The sequence below is a fragment of the Pseudorca crassidens genome, chromosome 6 (genome assembly GCF_039906515.1).
Source record: "Pseudorca crassidens isolate mPseCra1 chromosome 6, mPseCra1.hap1, whole genome shotgun sequence".
NCBI lineage: Eukaryota > Metazoa > Chordata > Mammalia > Artiodactyla > Delphinidae > Pseudorca > Pseudorca crassidens.
In genome coordinates, this window is record NC_090301.1 from 43791408 (window position 1) to 43815050 (window position 23643).

A 23643-nucleotide genomic window follows, 5' to 3' on the forward strand; every position below is an offset into this window, starting at 1 on the left:
AGCCACGTGAATTCCCAGCGGACCCACTGGGCCACTGTCCCCACCCATCCCTACCTGTGACTTGATTCCTACTCCTCCTTCAGCTCTCACTCAGCTCCTTCTGCATGATCACATCATGTGCCTCTCCTCATAACCCTTATCTCAGTTGTAACTGTCCATTGACAACTGGACTGTATGCTCCATGCAGAGTGATGTCTACTTCATATTATGTCGGCTCAGATTTATCTCGTGTGCTTGACACCTAGCAGGCACTCAATAAATAGTCATGGACTAGAGGGAAAATATAAATACTTTAACCAGAACATCACACAACAAATATTTACTGAATGAACATACTCTGTGTTAAGTGCCAGGCGTATGGTGGTGAACACGATATAAATGTAAACTGTGCATATACTATGCCTGTAATTGTATGTGTACATAGCCACCTATTATATTGGTAATTATATATGCATACTTGTAATTATATATATATGTATAAGACACTTGATCATGGTACAGGAATAAGTGATGGGTATGTGAAAGAATGAATTGACTTATAAACGAGGCCTAGAAATAGAATGATTGATAAAATGGATGTCCACATTTGGCAATATTTTTGATTAATGTTAACAGGCTACGCTCGAAGATAAGTATTCAGTCATTTATGTGGACAAGGAATAGTTCAACGAATAGCTGACTACAATCTGCTTTTGCGGGGCATCCTGAAGCACCATGCAATGGATCCTCAACACATGTGCACAAGCAGATAACAAGGATCTTGGGTACCCACAAGCCTATCTCACCAGAATAAGAGTTAGCATGTAAGCCACAAAGCTCAAAGAGTCAGTGGCCTTGCCATACCAACCACAGCATAGCCAAAGGGATCACCAGTAGAGACCCTGGAAGCCACCAAGCTTCTATCGCCAAACAGGTGTATGTAGCTGGCCAGTGACCCATCTTTGTAGAACAGAGAATAAGAACCACACTGTGTATCAGAAGAGTAAATGGGGGAAAAAGAATATTCATCTAGCTATGTATGTTTTCTGCAGCTACTAATACTTCCTTCTATTTTTTCCTGCTAGAAAAAGAAAAGATAAAAGTGAAGTCTCAGTCTCTGCTGGTCTTAAGTCATTATTTTGCTGCCTTCAAATCTTTCCTCTTCAAATGACAGATAAGCTAAGCTAAGAGTATAATACTAGTAACCGTCAGCCGGGTCACGGTGCTGGTTCCTGGCCATATTTACATCTTTGCATTGCTCTTTTCGTTTATCTGCCCACTTTTTCTTAGCTTGTGTATATCTCTAGGTAGAAAAATAAGGATGCTGAAAACAAAATAGAACCTTGATTAATGGAACCCAACCACTTAAAAGATACAATATGCTGTTTTGTTGTTATACCTTCCATTAGGGTAAAAGTCAAATGACCAAACACACATACATAGACAGCACACACCCACGTACACCATGATTTTGTTTAAAAATTTTCCATGCGATGGCCTGAGGTATACATAAAATACAAATTCTATAATTTCCAAACAAGAATCATTGACATTTGTCACAGCAATTAATTTGAAAAAGGCCTCAAGAGTTTTAGTTGACCCTAAGCTAAATTTGAGGGAACTAAACAAGTTCATCAAAATTCAGGCTGAAGGAATATCATGACCAAACCAAAAGGACATAATAATCCTACTGTTCTGGACTTTGGCCAGACCACAGTAGGAAGTGGGTACAATTAGGAGATCGCTGACAAAAAAAAAAAAAAAAAGGAAGGAGTTTGAATGAGGGGGAAGATTAAAAAGAGGAGAGTCTGGGATAAGATGTTCTGGGGAAAATCCCTGAGGGAGTTGGAGAAGCAAAGCGGCAGGAGGGACATTCAAATATGTGAAGGGCTTTACTGCTGAACAGCGTGTGGGCTGTGTTAGCCCACACCTGAGAGCAGTCAGTACAATATTGTTGTTTTAGCTGCTAAGCAGAAACTAAGGGAATGCGGCATTCTCTCTTTTCAACTGGACTTGATCCTGGGAAGATGTGGACCTGCCTGGGACCTCCGCTGTAAGCCTAGAAATGAAGCCTACCCAACAGGAGGCAGAGCTAGTAGAGGGAGAGACCAGGCTCTGATCACATCATTTGAGACCCGATTAAAGCCACACCTAAGGCCATCTGCTAGACTTTTAAGTTAGACAATACACTCCTTGTCTTGCTTTGGGTAAGGTTTTCTGCCACCTCAAGTGAAAGAGTCCTAAGGGACACAAGATCTTAGCTACCCTGTGAGATAGCAAGTTCCATATCACCAGAAGGGGCCAAACAAAGGCTTAGTAACAATCTGCCAAGGATTAGGGGGAAGTGAACCAAACTGGGATGAAGCTAGGCCTACCTGACTGCATTATTTTGCTAGAGCTACTGTAACAACTACCACAGAGTGTGTGGCTTAAACAACAGAATTCATTTTCTTATAATTCTGGAGGCTCTAAGTCTGAGATCAAGGTGTTGGCAGGATTAGATTTTTCTGAGGCCTCTCTCTTTGGCTTGTAGATGGCTAACTTTTCCCTGTGTCCTCACATGGTCTTCCCTCTGCATGTGTCTGTGTCCCAATCTCTTCTCCTCATAAGGACATCAGTCATATTGGATTGGGATCTACCCTAACAGCCTCATTTTAATTTATCTCTTTCAAGACCCTATCTCCAATGCAGTCACATTCTGAGGTACTGGGGAATAGGACGTTAACATATATGCATCTTCAGGGAACACAAGTCAGCTCACAAAAATGACTTCCAAGGCTACTTACAACTCCAACATGAAACAAAATTTAGTAAAGAGCGCCAGTTTTTTGTTGTTGTTGTTGTTTTACTCAAGAGCCGTTAACTCTGTGGACCAGAAATAGAGCCTGTGATACCAGTGGCAGCTTCTCTGGCCTCTGAAGTCAGAGAGTGAGTCTGCACCCTTCGCAGAGGATTGTTAGCATTTTGTACAACCCAATCTGACTATATTTATTCATTTACGTTATCTAGGGGATTGCTATTTACTTTTCCAGAGGTGGTGTAAAATGAAAGGCTTTGACAAACAGTGCTAATAAATGTGTTTTCACAAGGAGCAGCACAGTGGGACGTATGCTGCACCTGGGCTGAAGTGGTGGAATCCGGGGCACGGGCATCCCGGAAGTGGACTTTTCTCAGGAATGGTCCTAACTGCCCCGGCTATACTACAGGGGTTTTAAAAAGATCAAATAAGCACGTCAAGAAAAACTGCAAACATCTTGCAAATGTGTAAACTACCATTAAATACGATGCACATATTTCACCAAGAGCAGCCAAGTCTTTCACAAATTCTGTCTGAGCCAGCGCATGGAGAAATGGCTAAGGTTTAGGATTCTAACTTCCATTCAAGTCAGCTGGTGTCGGAGAAACAAAATTCTCTACACACCGATCCCAACGACTGCCATCATAAATCACATCCCCAATCACTGGCTAGACAGTCTGTTGTCATGGCATGGCCTGGGTGAGTTGGCATGAACGGCTGTGTGTACATTTCTGACTTATCAGCAAAAACCATTCAAAGCCTGAGTCCTTGGCAGGGTGGGCAGGGAGGGGTGAGATCCGATGTGTGGTTTTTCATACACTGAAACCAAGCAAAGTAAAAAGTTAGATCATTAGAGGTAGAACTAAACAAAGACACAACATCAAGTCCAATCCTCTTATTTTAGAGAGACAAGGAAATAGAGGTCCAGAGAGGTAGAATGGGGCCACTGTTAGTGGGCCAGTGGAAGGTCAAGGTCCCTGCCCCCTTGCCCTGGGGCTCTTTCGGTAGGTAATAACAACGTGCTGTGTTCCTACACCAAGGCCCCTGCGTGAAGTCAAACCTGGACACGGACTTGAAGAAACGCCTCTGGATTGGACCAGTGGAGACAGGGACTGGTTGTGTTGGCCTAGTTATGCTTCTGGTAGCAGCTGTGCACTTGGATTAAGGAAGTTGGGTGTATGTTTGAGTTGACTTTAGAAGATGGTTAATATTTTAAACTTGGATGAATGATTAGTAGGAATGAGGTAAGAGAAAAGTAGAAAAACAAATGCCACTCAACGGCTGCCCAATATCCTGGATCACAAAAGAAAAATTTACCCAGCAAAATTTTGTGTTCTGAGATGAAGTGGACCAAAAGACCATTTCTACTGATGTAGCCCCAGAGGCCTCAGGTATCAAGGCAGAGGCAGGACACAGGATGAGCCAGGACTTCTGCCTCCACCTGTGGGCTGGACAAGGGCTGCCTCGAGCAAGCAGGCTTTGAAATCAAATAATCAGAAGTTGAGTGTAGGGTTTGGGTTGCATAAGGATCAGAAACTATGCAGGGGCACATCCCCACTCCCCACCCCCAACCCCACACAGAGAACAGGACTGTGAGAGGAGAACAAAGACAGGGGAAGTTCAGGAGGCTGCGTCTTGGGTAGATCCGACCACAGGCACAGGCTCTGCTCACCACGCCTGCAGGTCTCTAGATGAGCCCGGGAAGTCTCCGAGATGGGCTCACCCCCCAGGGGCGCTGAACGGCGCCCCGATCTTCTCCATTCCTCGACCCCTGAGGTGGCTCCACAGAACCCACTGGGAGGGGTCTCAACTGCTCCAGCAACACTGGGTTTGGGGCCATCTCCCTCTCTTTTTTGAACTTTCACTTCCAGACTTAATTCAATGTGATCCCAACTCATAATGCTAAACATCTTCCCTGAAGTGACCATGAACTTCTGGATCTTTCAAGTATGGAAAAAAGAATGCAAATACAATTACAATAAACTCCTGCCCCAAACTTGTCAACTAACAGATTTTTGTGACTAGGAATTCTGTGCTATTCTTTTTGAAAACAGGGAACTTAACTGAATAGTAGACAGTAGCCACTTCTGTCCCCTCTTTTTGTGACATTCGGGAAGAAAGAGCATCAACATCAGTGGTCTTGAGGCTTCTGTTTGCTGCAGGCCTCTCCCCATGCCCACTGCCCCATACGAACATTTTTGTAATATTCTCCAGTTCGCATTTTCCCCACTTAGTATCTCATTTATTCCTGCCAAGAATCTTCTGAGATAGGAAAGGCAAGAGTTACCGTTCATTCTATTTTACAGCTGAAGAAATCAAGGCCCTGAAAAGTTAATAACCAAGTTGCAAGGTCTAAATAAATTGCAGAACCAAGACTCAACTCTGGGTCTTCTGCTGTCAAATCCCAGGCCCTTTCCATGGTCAGCAGAGCCCCTCCATCATGAGTGTAAGACTTCGACGGGAACTCAGGGAAATTTAAAAGGTGCTCTTTTTCACACACAAAAATATTAATGGCCGCCCTACCTTAAACATCTTGTTTCACAGAGATTTGCTGTAATATTCTCTCTGTACTTGAAACAAATTGTTAGGTTTCTAACAAAATCTCATTAACAGAACTAAGAATAACTCAATTATTAATAATAACTTAATAGTAATGAAAGAGTAAGAGTAATTAATAGTAACTTGATTGAGTAATGAAATAGTAATGATACTGGTCTTCATCTACTTTGATGAATACCAACATTGCTCTTGATAAACTGAAAAGAGCATGGGAATTATAAGCCAGACACCCTGGGCTGAGTCCCTACTCCATCACTCAGAAGGGTGGACCTTAGGCAAATCCTAGCAAATCTGTTCCTTCCTAGGCTTACATGGTAGCTCTGACCAACCAACCAGTATACCTGCTACCAGGAATGTGTACCCAAGCAGAAGAATAAGTTTGCCACTGCCAGACCCACTCTGTCATCCCCATGCTGGGCCACAGGTCCCTCCTACTCTAATGTCCTCTGACTCTTAGAATCTTTGGGAATCCCAGCCATCTATACCCTCCTCAGGCTCTCCTTGCTCTGTCTGTTTAGGCACATGTCTTAGTCTGCTCAGGCTGCCACAGCCTGCTCTGGGTGGCTTAAACAACAGAAATTCATTTTCTCACCGTTCTGGGGGCTGGAAGTCTGAGACCAGAGTGCCAGCACTGTCAGTTTCCAGTGAGGACCCTCTTCCTAGCTTGCATATGGCTACCTTCTCACTCTGTCTTCACATGGCTCAAAGCAAGAGCTAGAGCAAGCTCTCCAGTGTGATTTCTTATAAGGGCACTAATCCCATCATGAGGACCCCATGCTCATGGCCTCATCTAACCTTAATTATCTCCCAAAGGTCCCAACTCCAAATACCATTACATTGGGGGTCGGGGCTTCAACATATGAATTTGGGGGGACACAATTCAGTCCACAGCAACACAGTTCTCTACCCTAATACCCACACTCTCTAACACAATTAGGAACAGACCCTGGGGCTCCATGAACCCTGACTGCAGGTTCTCAGGGGCTCCACCCCAGGCCCCCTGGGAGTCAACATGGTCTTTCCACCAATGGAGGATATCAGGCTCTCATCAAACCACTGTAAAATGAATATAAGAAAACTTAACAGTTTTGCAAGGTGGTTGTAACAATAAAAATATTTATGAAAACTGTATAAATTGTAAAGCCTACAATATTATTTCCATTTATTTTTATTGGTGATCTAGAAATTGGAAATGGAAACAATGATTTTCTGATTTAGCCTAATGAGGAAACCGAGCATAAAATTGTTCCCTATTAAAGATACAAGAATCTTCTTTGTGGAATAAAGTATAGTCCACCTATTAGTAGCATTCCTGAGGTAAGGCAACAAAAACAAACCTACACTCGGGCATTTGTGTTAAATAAAATAACAATGATTTCTTTGCTGTTATAGTCTTGGCTTGACTTCTTTCTCAGTTTACACTGTACTTAACAGATAAACACTAGGCACAGAAAATCACACCTAAGCCATTAGGCTATTTTGGGCATCATATTCCCTCTGGTACTGTGGTTCTCCAGGCCCACAGAAACGCAGGGGCCACAGTTCTGAGGGTGAATGGAGGCTCACTGTAGGATGAAGGTCTTGAGTTATGAGTGAATAACATCAAGAGAACATTAAAGATACAGCCATCGGGCTTCCCTGGTGGCGCAGTGGTTGAGAGTCCGCCTGCCGATGCAGGGGACACGGGTTCGTGCCCCGGTCCGGGAAGATCCCACGTGCCGCGGAGCAGCTGGGCCCGTGAGCCATGGCCGCTGAGCCTGCGCGTCCAGAGCCTGTGCTCCGCAACGGGAGAGGCCACAGCAGCGAGAGGCCCACGTTGAGGGCCTCTCAACCACTGCGCCACCAGGGAAGCCCCTATATTATTAAAATTATACTGTAATTATATTTTTTGTTAAGGTTGGAGGTTTTTTAATTTAAAATTTTTATCTTTTGTTTATCTTCTAGAGTCTAGGGCTATTCTGAAATTTTGAAGTTGCTAAAAAAACAAAATCTTCATCTGGGATTGAAGGCATTAAATCAACAAAGGTCGTGCGTGAGTCACCAGCTTATGACTCATAGAACAACTGATAATTTCTCTGAAACTCAGAGGATGAAGTAAAATGGGACTTTTCTAAACTAGAGCAGGATAAACAATAATAAATGCTCCACCCATGTAAGTGTTTTAAAGAAATACCAAAGTAGAAATGTGTTCACGTCACCTCTTGCTCACATTCACCAATGGCTTCCCACTTCTCTTAGAAAAACATTCTCTCTCTCAGTGTGACCTGGAGGCCTTGCACAAGCCCTGCCCACCTCGCTGACTTCTATTATTCTTCACTCTCTCCTTAGGCCATTCACACCTGTGGCTTCCTCATCTTCACTGGGTGGCTTCTATTCAAATGTCTCTCTGCTCCAGTGTCTCTTCCTCCGAGAAAGCCGCCGCCCGGCTGAGTCAAGCCGAAACAGTTGCCTCTCCTCAGTCGTTCTGGGAACCCTCATCCTGCATTAATTTTGCCATGTATCACTCATCATTATCAGCCATGAAATAATCTGTTTAGTGCTCACTGTCTACCCCAATAGGTTAGTTCCATGAGGACCAGCCTTTGTCTATCTTATTACACACTCCATATATCCCCAGGGCCTAGAAAAGTGTCTGTCACCTAGTGTGTGCTTAATAAATACTTGTTGAAGGAGTGAATTAATAATAACAATAATATTGATAATACTACCTGTTGTTTACAGTGGAGCACTTACTATGTGCTATGCATTACCTCATTCATCTTAATGCTATGAAGTTACATACAATTATTACCACCACTTTACTAATGAGGGATCTGAGGCTTAACAAAGCTAAATTGCTGACTTACCCAAGGTCAGACATACAGTTAAGTGTGGGATTTGAACCTAGGTCAAATGCACACATACACACACAGACATGCACACACAAACACGTGTGCACTCTTTACAGGTGAACTGGCAAAAAGAAGAATATAAGGAAACAGGATAGCTACTAGACTACTCAACACTCCTACCAGGGCTTGGGAAGGTGACTGGAGTCAAAACTGGACCAATTTGCTTCCTGCTCTTGTTCATTCTCCTTAAAGGAGTGAAATGCTTGGCCAACATCCACAGTTGTAACCCAGAACCATGCCAACCCTCCATCGCTGAGGAGTCCTCACTGCACTCAGCAGTCCACAACACACAGTAGCATGGTCCAGAGATACAGTCCCCAGACAAACGTAACCTAACGTTGATACTTTCCAAAAATGTCTGCGCTTCCATCTACATGTTATCTTTCTAAAGGAAAGAAAAAGTTAACAAGTTACTGTTTGTCAGCCTACAGATTACTATTCAAAGATGTTGTTGTCAGCAGAGAAAAGGCAGAGAAAAGATGATTAATACTTGAGAAATAAGAATGGGGTGGTATTCTTCCTTCCAGCTGGAAAGGCTTTGGAGGGGTATGCTATGAAGTAAGCTCTAAGAATACTTCTTTTCTTATCTACTCTTCAAAGTAGCCTAATGAAATTATATAATTACAGTCTACCAAATACTCCAAGGATAAGTAGAAATATAGTTAGCTGCTTAGGTTTTTGACTTGTACAAAAAAGGCAGTAAGTTGACACTATGACTTGAGATAATTAAACAGCTGGTGCAAACTCTCATACCTGGACTCACTGTCAGCAATAAACTTCATGATCTTTGGGGTATCACTTGGCTTTTTGGTACCCTGATTTCTTTTTATATATAAAGAAATATCAATATTATGATTATGACCCAAATCAGGGTTGTTGCATACATTCTGACACTAATTCCTAATGAGATAGTATAAATTTGCACCTGATTTCATTTTAAAGAGAAAGAAATAAGACCTGAGGCCATGATAATTATGTAAAGTAGGCTTTTAATCACTTAAATTTATGCTACTTAGGGAAAAATATATGGGCAATATACATATTAGTGGCACAAAAGCTCAATGTTTACCTGATATATGTGGATACAGTATGTCTCTTTAAAACATATACAGCTACACACACACACACACACACACACACACACACACACACACAGTTGGTCTTTTTATGGGAGGTTAATTATATTGATCCACTGTTAAGGAGACCTAAGCTTCAAGCTATTTTCCAATATAAAATACCAAAAAAGGTAGGGAATACATATATGTAGCACCAAGAATTGCAATTATGAATATTTTGCTATATTTCCTTAGAGAAACAAAATGTTACAGATAAAGTGGGGGCTTTCCTTGTCCTCTTTGTTCCCCATCCCAGTCCCTTCTTTTTATGTCCTGTCCAGAAAACTAAGACTAATATGAATTCAGAATGCATTTTCCCTCTATAAATGTAAATGTTTTTCTATACGATTAGGTATATCCATAAAAATATGTGTAACTTTTGAAATGCATTGTTAAAATCTGCATAAGTGTACCAAAGTGTGTATCATTCTGAAACTTGTTTTTTTCCCATTCAACATATTTTTGAGAGCTTTCCATGTTGACATATTGATCTAGTCCATTCCTTTTAACTTCTCCATAATATTCCATCTTATGCTTATACCATATTGAATGTATCCACTCCCCAATTGATGGATATTTAGACTAATTCTCTTTCTCACTGTTAGAAAGCTGCAGTAAGCAAGTAATAAGCATCCTTGTACATGTCCTTCTGTGTGTGTATAAAGGTTTCTCTAGGCAGGTATATATATCTTAATATGCAATTTTCAAGCCATAGGAAATGTCCAACTTGCACATTACCATGGACTACTGAATTTGTCTCCACAGTGGTTATCTAGGTCATGAAAATTTGTAGGAGCTATCTTTACTCTTGTCTGGGGCACACTTCAAGGACTACCCACCTTGCCCCATGAGATGGTGAGGGGGGCCACCTGCAACTACAAAAGCTACAGCTCGTTCGGAGTTAGTCCTGCTCTCTTTAACTCAGTGAGTATCTCATTCAATGCAGCCACCAAAGGTGGAAGAGAAAACAAACCAAATATGACACCAATAACTAAAAGCCCTGGATTCACTTACACTACCTTGCAACAATGGCCTTTTATTCTGAACTATGAATAGCTCAATTATCAGTAATGCTGTTATTAACAAGTCAGCCTGGTAGCTATGATGTAATATAGTAATATATTTCTTAGCAAAGATGTTCTTTCCAGGGGGCTATAAAAACCAAATTACGCCCTTTCAGCTCTTGATCATAAATTCTTCTACTTTTGAGACTCTACAGCTTACAGATTAATAATGAGAATCTATACTTGAAATAGCTCTAAAAGACTTTTCCTATAAAAATGAATACCAACATCTTTGAAGGCAAAGTGGGAAAGGAATAGAAAAAAATAGAAACCTACCCACATATAAATAATAATGGCTACAATTACAATCATTCTGTATGCCAGCTATTACAGAGCTAGTCACCAAGCCCTAAAAAATAGCACAGAGAATATAAACAATCTACAGTCATCACAAATTGGGGGGAGAAGATCTCAATTTGACCAAAATGTTTTTGAGGAGGAATTACTTATTTTGAAAGCCACAAACAACTTTGCAGCCTTAATGATCTGTACACAACCGATAATATACCAAGTCACTGTATTTTTATCAGATCCAGTGGGTCTTGTACTCATAAGCAACATAATGTATCAGAAGATTGGCAAAGTAATAATAAAAAAACCAACTGAACTCCGAATATATGCAAGTCACTGTTCTAAGCAATTGCTGTGTTTTTATCTCATTTAGTCTCCATAAAAAAAATCAGAGGTTAGTACTCATGATACTCCTATTTACAGGTAACAAAACAGAGATACAAAAAGTAATATAACTTGTCCAAAACCACATGGTTCCAAGTGGTAGAGCCAAGCTCTGAACCAGGCAACGTGACTCCCAGCCCATGCTTGTAACCACTATGTAACACTGCCTTTCATGAATAAGGACAGGAAGAAACCTTCCCCTGGAGACAGCAGCGATTCCTCTCGCTATTTTCTTACTTTCCATCTCTGTTCCTTATATTTCCTCTCCCTTGACTTTTCCCTCTCCCTTGCTTATGTCTCAGGTCCATTGATAAAACACTCCTAGAGGGCGCCTGGATCAGGTAATGGCATTGGAGGGGTGCTCAGAAAGTCATTTGCTCCTGAAGCAAGATGTGGAAACAGGTACAGCAAGTATCATACAACACAATTCCTCATAAGCATTAGGATACTTACTTTAAGCAATAAAACATAAACTAACATTTCAATAAGATCAGAAACTCAGAATAATATCTTGGAAACAATCATAATTGATTTTCCTTAGCCCACGTCTCCTCTTTCACCACAAGGTCTCCTTGCTGATCTTACCCATATTTCTGGTTTTAACTGTCCCAAATCTGTACCCCCAATCCTAACCTCTTTGTTGAGCTTCAAGTTTTATAATAGTCGACTGTCATCTAGACATTCCCGTCTAGATGTTCCACTTTTAAGCTAAACACACCCAACACTGGATTCTAATTGCCTCACCACCCTCTCCCCAATTCTGCATCTCCTTCTTGAATTTCCTACAGGATTTAGTGGAACCACTGTACCCAAGCTGAAACATGGGGGTCTCTACCATCACTTCCCACATCAAACCATTGCACTGATTTTACCTCCCTCAATTTCTGTTGCTACTGCTGCATACCAGGACTGTAACACCTCTCACTTAGACGATTTTGAGAACCTTCTCAGTGGGCTCCCTGCTTCAAAGTTACCCACTGCATTGCAAATAAATGAAAATCTGTGGCCCTCCCCTGCTCTGAACCTTGCTATAATTCCCTACTGCACCCAGAATAAAGCTCCTGTTCCTAATCCCAGCACTCATCTGGCCTTCAATCTCCCTGGCTTTTCCAACTCCCACCCTTTTAGTGCTCATCCTTGCATCCTATTAATCTGGGGCTCCCCAGGCCTAAATAAACTGTTTGTTTAATTAAACGTAACAAATATCCAGGGGTTTGATTTTTAAACAACACAGAGTAATACTCCTTTAGATTATGTGTAAATTATAATTTCAAATTTACTATGAGTTCAAATTTACTATGAGAAATTAAGCCTTAACATTTTTTTTCTATTGTGGTGAAAGTCAATTTTTAAATAAGAAGTAACACTCCATTAGGACATGAGAAGGGAAAAAAGTTGTTTAAGGTCCACCATCTTGTTTTTTTTTTAAATCAAGAATTGAGTTTTTCTATTCCCATTCTATTCCTTCACTGCGGCGATTGGCATCAGAAGTTCTAAGCAGTTAAGGATTGTGTATAAGTTAGGATATAATCAGGGAAACAGGCACCGATCTTAATTCGGGGGCTTGGTTAGATAGGTGGCGGAAGAGCCAAGAAGCCAGAGTACGGTGAGAAAGCCACAGACAGCCTCCACGAGGTCCAGGTCCGAAGGATGAAGGGTGAGGGCCACGTTACTAGAGCTCAAGGTCCCCCACAGCGGGCAGAGCCATAGGTGAGAGGCAGCAGCTCTCAGAGATGCCGTCTGACAGGGTACAGAGGACTCCTGAGTTGAGGAGGCAGGGCTGAGAGTCTGGGAGCAGGGCTGAGTACCATAGTGCAGGGAACTACATCGAGAGAGGGTGCAAAGATCTGCAGAGGGTTCCCCTGCAGTCTCCAGCTGAGTACTGATCAACACCTGCCTGTGAAGAAACCACCTGAGGCCAGGGCAAGAACCACATGAAAGGATTAGAGGGCACAATCGCCAAAGCTCACACAAAGAGTAAGCTGTGACAAAGTGAGAGAGTGGCATGGACATATATACACTACCAAACGTGAAATAGATAGCTAGCGGGAGGCAGCCGCATAGCACAGGGAGATCAGCTCGGTGCTTTGTGACCACCTGGAGGGGTGGGATAGGGAGGGTGGGAGGGAGGGAGACCCAAGAGGGAAGAGATATGGAAACATATGTATATGTATAACTGATTCACTTTGTTACAAAGCAGAAACTAACACACCACTGTAAAGCAATTATACTCCAATAAAGATGTTAAAAAAAAAAAACCTACGGAGAGCTAGGGTTTTTTCCCTTCCTCCCTCCCTCTCATCCTCCACCTGTGCCTCTCACCAGTCTGGTGGTTAGCAGTTTTGGCTGGAATGACTGGGAACCCCAAGAGAGTCTGATGTAATTGGTCTAAGTGCAGGACGAGCATTAGGAGTTTTAAAAGCTCTCCCAGGAAGTCTAATGGTTGAGTACCACTGCAGGAGGTGAACCCAGCAGACCGGGTCCTAGAAAAAGCAGCCTGTGGAAATCTGCACCATGCCATGCAAGGTAAGGAGAGGATCTGAGAGCCAGGGGATCCAGGATCAACAAATATGGCACAAAGAGGTGGGCAGAAACAAGGAAGAGGATAGGAAGCAAAACAAACATAAACACGATCCTAAATCCTTCACTGGCTGGCTCAAATTCAGCTTCCCTGATCACCCCAGCTGCGGTTTCCTCCCTCTCATAACGCTGATCGCTATCCCTCCAATGACAAAATGTTAACAGGTACTACCTCCCAAGTGTTCTCAGTTGGTAGCCGGCGTCTTGCTGTCTGCTCTGGGTCTTCCTGCAGTGCCCACCAGGAAAGTCTGTATGTTCCTCCTCTTGCTAATTGCATCATGCACTTCCTTCTTTCCCTGACTGACTGGCTAGCTCATTTGGATTCTTAGCTACTATTAAGTAGTAATTAATGGCTAATAATGGTTAATCTATTACCCCTTCCAGATAGCATGTGCATGACAAAACTGACTTTAAGAATTTCAGGGCAGTCAGAGTTGCCTGAGTAGATTTTTGTGTGTCCCTTAAAATGTAAATAAATTTGAATCACATAACATAGGTGATGGCCTAATATTGAATAGTAATGATCTACAAATCTACAAATGATTAATTGCAATGTATTTTGATCACAACCCTACTCATGGCTGCTGAAACATTCAGCAAGGTGCATATAGCCTAAAAATACATTTATATCTCTAGTTAAAGAAATCTAGTCATCATCATTACATAAATTAGCCTAGAAATATGCTTGTAAATTCCAAAGTCTTGAGGTTTCAAATCAAAAGACATTTACTTTTTTTAGTGGAAATAGTAAACATTATCTTATTTGCCTGAGAAAGCCACTTTCCAAAGAGGACAGAACCCAAGGTCAAAATCAGAAATCATTTACTCTGTGTGTGTGTGTGCGTGTGTGTGCGCGCGCGTGCGTGTGTGTTTAGACTGATAGATAGGTTTTTCCCTGAAAAACTGAGCCCAAACTGCAGAAATGTTCTAATAGTAAATGGTTCAAAACTGGACATGCTGTTTTAAAAATTGTTTCCTCATTATGAATCTATATAAAAATTTGTGACGATCCACTTTTGACTCTCTTAGAATAGTTACAATCTTTGTGGTAGTGCTGACTCCTAGAAACAAACTCCCATAAGACAGTCACAGAATACTGAAAAACATGCGTGCATACATAAGGGCCAGACAGGTATCTCCTTATGATCCTACAAGGAAAACATAAAGACTGAATTCGTACAAAGATGATTTCTCTTCATCAACTAATGCATAATATTCTTCCAGTGAAAAGTTCACACTTCCATCACTACATTTTCAAACCCCCAAATCTCAACCACCACTAACCGGGCTCCAGAAACTCTCACCAAAAGAAACATATCCATTCTACCTGAATATGTGGGCATAATCTCACTACAACTATCAGAATCTTCTAAACGCAGTTAATACATTTTAATGGACAGAATAAAAATCCAAAAGAGGTAAATGACCACAAACTGATGGAACCCCAGTAGGCTTTTGGGACCAACAATGCGACAAGAGCTTTCTTCTTCCATCACATCATTAAAGAAGAAAAAAAAAAGATGCTTTTGTACGTAAAACTAGAAAATTAAGGTTAAGTGAGCCATTGGTTTTTACGTAATGAGTAACTTGTAATACTTAGGAAAGAAAACACAAGTGTAAATTCATGTAATTACCAAAATTAATAGTAAACCCACTAGGATTTTATCATGTTCGGTATATACCTCAGACAAAAAGCAAAGACAGAAAAGAAACTACTTTTCTTAGCATGTAAGGAGAACCTAACAATTTATTTGAAAATAAAACCTATATACGTACTCTGTACTGAGTCAACATTCAATTAACACTATTTAGTGATTAAATCATGATGTCTAGGAACTCCACTCATGGGTAAGACCTGACAGGGTACCTTTCTGGGAATAAATGGCTGTGGTTTTTAAACACACTATTAGCCGAGGCGAGATCCTGCTCATACCAATAACCAAGCTGAAGAAATTCATCACTGTGAGTCGGATTCATCACGGTCAATCCACACAGCTCAGAGAATGTAAACATGACCTGGACAAGGTTAAAGGACATCCCCAGCCCTTAATATTACAAGGCTTTTTTCTGATTGGTCCCAATGAGTGTGCCTCGGGGACTCTGTGTCTCTGGGAACTGCCCATACAGTGCCTGACTTTGTTTGTGACAACAAAGGGGTCAAAGATTTGAGAAACAGAAGGAACAGCACACAGCCTCCCAAAGCAAAACCAAACCAAACAAGGAAAAACACTCACAACTGTATGGGGAAAAGAATGATTCTAGGTTGAAACTTCACATTAGAAAATACTTTCTTCAGTTAGTCAAAGGGAAATTAAAGGAAAAAAGATCCATGTTTCTCAAAGCTTGTATCTATTTCTCCTTTGTAATTTCTCATGGAAACAGCAGATTTAAAGATTACCACATACACACAAACACATACAGTTGCTTTCTTTTAGTTATGGCAACTTCAAAGTTTAGGGACAGACATGCCATACTTTTCTATGAGGTAAGAACGCTTAAGTGTACCTGGCTCTACATTTTAGAGCCAACAGCAAAGCAGAAAGACTTATAAAGAGCAAGGTACTATTCAAACAACTTCAGACAAACATTAACGGTGAGAAACATTACACAAGAAACACTGGGCATTTATAGATTTTTTGCTTAAAAGGATTACACGGGAAATTTTAGGTAGAAGCAAGATTTTTAAATATCCCATGTCTTCGTGGCAGATAAAAACACAGAGGCTTATGTAATAATCAGAAAAAATTATGTAAGATTCTCTTCCACATAATATCATGGATTAGGGATGATGGTGGGTCACACCATAGCTTTATTAAATATAATGGACATCTTCATATACCATATATTCAAGGTCCTTCTGTGTCAGCAAGTGGCTGAGAATAACTGAAAGCTGAAAAAACATAATCCCCTTTATCCACTTAAGCCCCTCTTCATAAATGCCTGAGACAGGTGGTGGGACCCTTCAAGGTCCATGGAATAATACAGTTGACTAAACTGGTGTTCCTATACCTGAAAACATTTACTGTAAGATTCTCTTAGCATACAGAGCAGAAACAGCATATTTTGTGTATTTGAGATAATCCAACTAGGTTCATCACTTCCTTCCTTTTGTTTCTATTTTAAAGAGAAAGAGAAACAGAAATCCCCATTCCCACCCCAACCCTACCCCCAACACAAATGATAATATCCTTACATGTGCTCAAAGGAGTCATAAACTACGAAAAGATAAAGTTCAATTGCTGAGGGGCAGCAACAGTACACATGTTCTTACCTGATGTGGCCAATCAATTCAATAAGCTTGTGACTAAAAAAATAAGCTGTCAGCTCAGACACATGGCTCAGGACTGAACAGACCCCGAAGAGGGTTGTCGTTCCATTCAGGTCCTCCAAATGCCAGTAGAGAAAGGTGAACACGAAGCCGTATCCGAAACCCATAAACCAAGCCACGAACAACACGGAGCCATACTGCACACTGCAAAGCAGCCTGATTAAGTCCCAGAAGTTGAAGGCCTGCACGTGGCTGGTGGTGGTTGGTGTCTCCTCAGAGGATTCTGTGGAGCTGTTCCTCTCTACTTGAGGGATCTCCACCTCTTTCCCTTTATTTTCACTGTTTTTGAAGTGGCTGTAGCGGAACCGGAACTGAGTAGCGACGATCAAGGCCATGGTCATGAGAACCCCAAAGACGATGAAGACAATCTGGTAGTTCCGGTATTCAGGGGGCTTACACCCCTTCCCATTGATGAGCACGTCCACGTGGGTGTAGTCAATGCCAATGCCCACGGACAGCATCGCCAGGCCCCAGCCCAGGGAGCCCCACATGCGTTGCAGTCCATAGCGGTCTCTGTGCTTTCCCAGATACTGGAGTGTTACTGTGTCCACAATCGTGACAGAGGAGGCACTGAAAAATTCTCCTATTATGACAACTACCAAGATCACCAAGAATATAGCTTCTACTTCTTGTTGATCATAAACAAGAGTGACTTGGTCAGAAGGTAAAGATTTGGTGGTAGTGACAATAGAAGTGGTTGTCTCCCAGGTTGCATTTCCTGGGGGAGCAGAGGTTGCAGTGCTTGGGTTCATGGTCAAGTTCATAACATGGTCAGTAATTTCATCAGTGTGAGGCTGCAGAGTGGGCGCACTGGTCTTGTTTGGAGCTGTCGAGAAGATGACAGTTTCCGTGACACTGTGCCCTGCTTCTAACATCTCTGACCCATTGTAAGGAGGCAGGTTCCTTTTCTCACGAATTCCTGGTGATGTAGTAATGGAAGAGACAATGGAGGAATTCGTTGGCAGGAGAGTGAACAGGTGACTTGAACTGGTGGGATGAGCTGTCGGAGGAATCTTTGGTACACACCGCAAGGTAGCAGGTTTGACAAATCCGATGCCCAGGTTGAATAAAACCCAACACAAAAGAGAAAAGAGGAGGACGATTTTGCCTTTTTTAAAGCGATCTGCAACTACACCCCAAAAGGGGGCACTGCAGAATTCAATGAAGTATCGAATACCTACCAGCAGCCCACTCTGGCTTGGTGACATTCCCAGCTGCTTATAATACACAGGCAAAAGGGGGTAAAGAGAGCCATATGCAGAGTAAAAGAAAAAATAAAAGACCTTGGAAATTAGAAGATCATTGTTTATTTTAACACAATGTTTCTCTATCCAGTCTATCTCCTCCTCAGGAATAGCAGCTGTTTCAGAGGGGGAGGGTGTTTCATTTGAAGGTGGTTCTGGTTCCCTGGAAATACCATTAAAAGGATCGGCAAGCACATATTTTCTCTTCTGTTCCTCTTCATCATCGGTTAAGATGGCAACTTTATCATCTGTCGCCATGGCTTATCACCACCATCAGAAAGTTGATGACCTTCAAAATTTTGGTTGTTGATCTGTAAAGTAAAATTTAAAAGAAGGCTTAGTATGAAAATAATAACATTTAGACATAGAGCTTCATCTTGCCGGAAACTGAGGAGTTTCAAACTACATCTAAAAATAGTAATTGTGAGAGAGAACCATCACCACTTATCACTTGCAGCCATATAGTACTGATAAAGAAAAATGGCTTTCAAAAAATCAAGTACTCGCTTTGTGGCCGCTGACTGACTAATGACATCTTCTAATGACAGGTGTATAGCTCACGTTCATTCTCAATCTTTTCATTGATTCCTAGGGAAAATGTACAAATGACAGGGTTTATGTCCAAACCAAATAGAGGGAATTGAAAGTAAACAGTATTTATAGTTTCTTGGTTTTACTTTTCAAATAAATCCACTGCACTATGAAGTCCAGAATTCTTAGAAAACAAAGGTAGCTAAAACCGTTCAGTTTTTAGAGAAAAACAGAAATGAGCTCTTAACCACAACCGCAAATGTGATGAGAAAGACGGAGCCAATTGCACGTTTGCATCTGTAGTTGGTCACTACAGCCATGCCAATGATATCCTGGTAAGGAAGTAGTCTTTACGCTGCTTATATCACATACATTTTCCAGATGTGCTTTTATAGATTACAGTTTAAGAAAATGTCAGAAAAAAAATAGCAGATAGCATTTATTGAGCATGTACTCTGTGCCAGGCAACACTGAAAAATCTTTAAATGTATTAATTCATATTCATTAAAATAACCCTATTATCTTCTCCATTTTACAGATGAGAAAAATGAGGCATGGTGAGTTTAAATAACTCACATGTGGCAGAGCAAGGATGTGAACCCTAATATTATGGCTTTGCGACACATGCTCTATTACACCACACTGAACTGCCAAATACCATATTTGGATAATAAAGTGCTATTAAACCTTTTTATGAGACAGGGTGCTTCATATGAACGATAAGCAATATATCAAAGGCATAAATTTATAGGAATTGTGCCACATTCCACCAGAACTTCCCTTTCTTCTATTATACAAATGATTAAAGAGTCAAAAGGTCTTGCTTGCATCAAGATTTGTCAAGTTGCAATGAATATAATTGGATGTAGGAGGTATACATATTAAATAGTTATTAATTCATTTCATCTTCTTTACTAGAGAGAAATAACTCCACTTGCCACCCCTTGGAACACATCTTGCTCTCCCTTTTCCCCAAATGAAGAATAAATTTCTGAAGATCTTCCAGAATCATGCTTGTAAACATTTTAAAATCTCTATATAGCTCCTAGGCAGACAATAGAAACATAATTTACTGAGGCCTGTGTAATAAGTCAGTTTATCTTTTACCCCCAAAGCCAGGTGTTAACGTAGCTATAAGCTTTGAAAACGTTCATGTATTTCTTTTTCTTATGTTAAAACTTTTTTATTTGAGGTAAAATTAATATAACATAAAATTAACCATTTTAAAGTAAATGACTTAGTAGAATTAGCAGATTCACAGTGTTGTGCAACCATCACCTCTCTCTAGTTCCCAAATCATACTAAAAGGTTTTCCTCAATGTTCTCTACTTATTTTTCTTTCATCATTATTGCCTCTACCTACCCAAGTCAGCAGCTCCAATTCTCTTTCATTACCTGAAAAGAACGGCAATTCTCCTTTGGACTCATTTTCTAAATTAATTTCATTTTGAGCTCAAACTTGAAAGAAATATTTGTTTTTAAAACGTATAAAATTATATGACACTTCTAGATAAAAATGGCAGATTGAGTGCATCTGGTTTTACTCCATCCCTAAATCCAACTAAAATAACCACACACACACACACACACACACACACACTTTTAAAGTCATAATCCAAGCTGGGAAAATTAAAGGGTACATAATAGCAATAAAGTAAAATTCTGGAAGCCAGAACATAGACAATCGGTAAATCACGGTAAATCTGAGAAAGCTGAAACCCTGGTTGACAATGGGAAAAGCAAGAACTAATACAATTTGTTTCTCGGAATCCCTCAAAGGCTCATGGGTTGGCCATATTAGGTTTATCTGCAAGTAAGAATGTGTGTGTTTGAGGGGGACTTGTGTTTGAGGGGGGCTTGATTAACAGAGTTAATCGAAAGTCTGGACCCCCAACTCCAAATGCCCAATTCCCTTCTCCACTCCACATAGCTAGCCAAACAACTAGAGGTTTTTCCCTCTGGAGAGGATGAAACAGAGGTTCTTGAGCCATAGAGCAACAGGAACAGTTGAGAGTAGGAGTGCCATATTGAAAACAGGGGGCATTAAGTGAACATACACATCCTAGATTCAAGTCCTGGCCCCGACTCCAGCCTCCATCCCACTTACCTCACTAGGTTCCCAGAGGCTGGCAAGAACTGGAAGGTTCTCCGGGGAGAATCTGACTAACCCGAGGGAAATGACCTCTCAATCCTGATATTGAAGCCTCCCCAACTAAAGAACCCAACCAAATCACTCCACACAGGAGTTCAGAGTCTTATCTAGCCCTGCCACTAAATATGAGCAGTCACCGAGAATTACAAGGTATTTGAGGAAAGTCTCTTCCAGGAAAGATAGAACCGAAACAAAAAGGGGAAAAAATCAATATGGAGAAAATAGAAGCTCTGTGAGGAGGAAAATATTTTTAAAAATATATTATTAATATCTTTAGAAATAGGAAAAGAAATGCAACTATGAAACAAAAGATAGTACATATTTTTTAAGGAGGAGGAGGAAGGAATAAAAGGAATGCTTGAATGAAAAAAAAAAAGGTATAAAAATGTGTTATAGAAAAAAGAGCACACGGACTTCCCTGGTGGCGCAGTGGTTATGAATCCGCCTGCCAAAGCAGGGGACATGGGTTCGAGCCCTGGTCCGGGAAGATGCCACATGCCGCAGAGCAACTAAGCCTGTGCGCCACAACTACTGAGCCTGCACTCTGGAGCCCGTGAGCCACAACTACTGAAGCCCACGCACCTAGAGCCCGTGCTACACAACAAGAGAAGCCACTACAATGAGAAGCCCATGCACTGCAACGAAGAGTAGACCCACTCGCTGCAACTAGAGAAAGCCCACATGCAACAATGAAGACCCAACACAGCCAAATAAATTTATAAATTTATTTTTAAAGAAAGAAAAAGAAAAAAGAGCACAAATGAGAAATTAACAGATGATGTGAAAGGAAAATTTGAGGTGACTTACAAAAAACAAAAACAACAATAAACAGATACCTCAACCTCATGTCATATAAAAATCAATTCCAGATGAATTGTATATCTAAAAGTAAAAGATAAAATAACATAATTTTTAGAAGAAAACACAGAAAAACATCTTGAAGATCTTAGGATAGAAAGAAGATTTATTAAATAGGACATAAAAAGTGCTAAGCATTAAGGAAGAAAAAAATAAATTGGAGTACATTAAAATCAAGAGCTTCTGTTCATAAAAAGGCAACATTAAATCTGAAATGGCAAGGCAAAGAGTAGGAGAAGGTATTCTGGGGAGGGTGAATGTTATATATATTTGACACAAGAATGTATCTGATATATAAAGAATCCTTCTTAAAATTTATAGGTAAATATCAAGTAGCCCAATAAGAAAAATGAGCAAAAGACTTGAACAGGCACTTCACAAAAGAGCTTATGCAAATGGTGAATAAATATATAAAAAGATGCTCAACTTGACTAAAGTGAGCAGTGAAAGCAAATTAAAACCAGAATGCAATAATGTAACATACCTCCAAAATGGGAAAAATAAATAAGACAAATAATACCAAGTGTTGGTGAGGATGTGGAGCAACTGGAACTCTCATATATTGCTGGTGGGAGTGTAAAGTGATACACTAATAACTGTTTGGGAATAGCTATTAAACCTGAATGTATAGCCCATGACAAGTCTAAGGTATGTATATTAAATAGTAACATATTCACCAAATGATATCTACAGAAATGTTCAGGACAATTTTAATAGCCCCAAACTGGGAGCAACCTGTCCACAGCAGAATACATGAGTTGTGTTATATCCATACAATGAAATGCCATATAGCAATAAAAATGAAAAAACTACAAACATGTGCAATGACAAGGATAAATCTCACAAACATAATGTGGAATGAGAGAAGCAAAAACCAAAAGAACATATACTACATGATTCCACTGATACAGAGTTCAAAAGTTGGCAAAACTAATTTATGCTATTATAAGCCAGGTAGACTTCTGCTTCTGAGAAGATGAAGTAGACATACTTTTCCTTACTGCTCCTGCTAAGTACAACTAAAAATCTTGGACATTATATATAAAACAAACATAGAAGACTCTAAAACGTAGGCAGAAAAAGGCAGACCTGCTGGGGGCCTTGATACCCAAAGAACAACACAACGATGAGTGGGGCTAAAGAACTCAGAAACATTAATGAGGATGGACCAAAAAAAAAAAAAAAAAAACTGGGCCTCTCCAGCCAAAGAACCAGGAAAGGGCAGCCTAGAAAACCAGAAAGCTATAGATAATTGCTCTATTCCAGTTAAGTAACACAGAGAAAGAAAAGCGTGTCCCACTCCCACCTCTACTAGCAAAGGCCAAATGGGGAACCTAGACTTCCACCTTCACCAGCTATAACAGAGCACCCCAACCCCGCAGCCGAGTTGGTGTCAGAGAAGGTCAAGTATGGAGCTGAGACTTTCATCACTGCTAGGTGGTAATGAGGCCACATCCCCACAGCAGTGTCAGTGGAGGCCAAATGGGGAATCTGGACTTCCACCCCACCTGTCAGATTAACAAGGCACCCTTTCCCCACTGAGGTGGTGTCAGAGGAGGCCCGGTGAAGAGTCAGAACTTTCACCACCATCCAGCAGTAACAAGATTACTCCCCCTACCTCCACTGTGGTATCCACGGGAGGCCATGTGGGGAGCAGTAAAAAGACACTCCTATCCCTCCCAGCCAGGGAGGTATCAGTGGACACCTAATCATGAGCCAGAACACCCATCTCTACTGCAGGCGTCAGCACAGACTGAGTGGGGAACCTGGACTTCTACCTCCATCTGGAAGTCATGAGGCAGCGTCTCCCATTCCCTTGCCAGAGCAGTGTCAGAAAAAATCCAGCTAAAACAGAAGGCTTAAGTAAGAT

The 23643-nt window shown here is 41.0% G+C and overlaps 1 protein-coding gene across 3 annotated transcripts in view; it reads right to left on the minus strand.

Moving 5' to 3' along the window:
* Window positions 1-23643, minus strand: part of MFSD6 (major facilitator superfamily domain containing 6) — a 73415-nt gene that overhangs the window by 29196 nt on the left and 20576 nt on the right. For all 3 annotated transcript variants that reach the window (XM_067741172.1, XM_067741173.1, XM_067741174.1), the window contains exon 2: window positions 16932-18543. In XM_067741172.1, coding sequence (XP_067597273.1) covers window positions 16932-18490 — 1559 coding nt within the window. In that variant the 5' untranslated portion in view covers window positions 18491-18543. The remainder of the gene's footprint in view (window positions 1-16931; window positions 18544-23643) is intronic.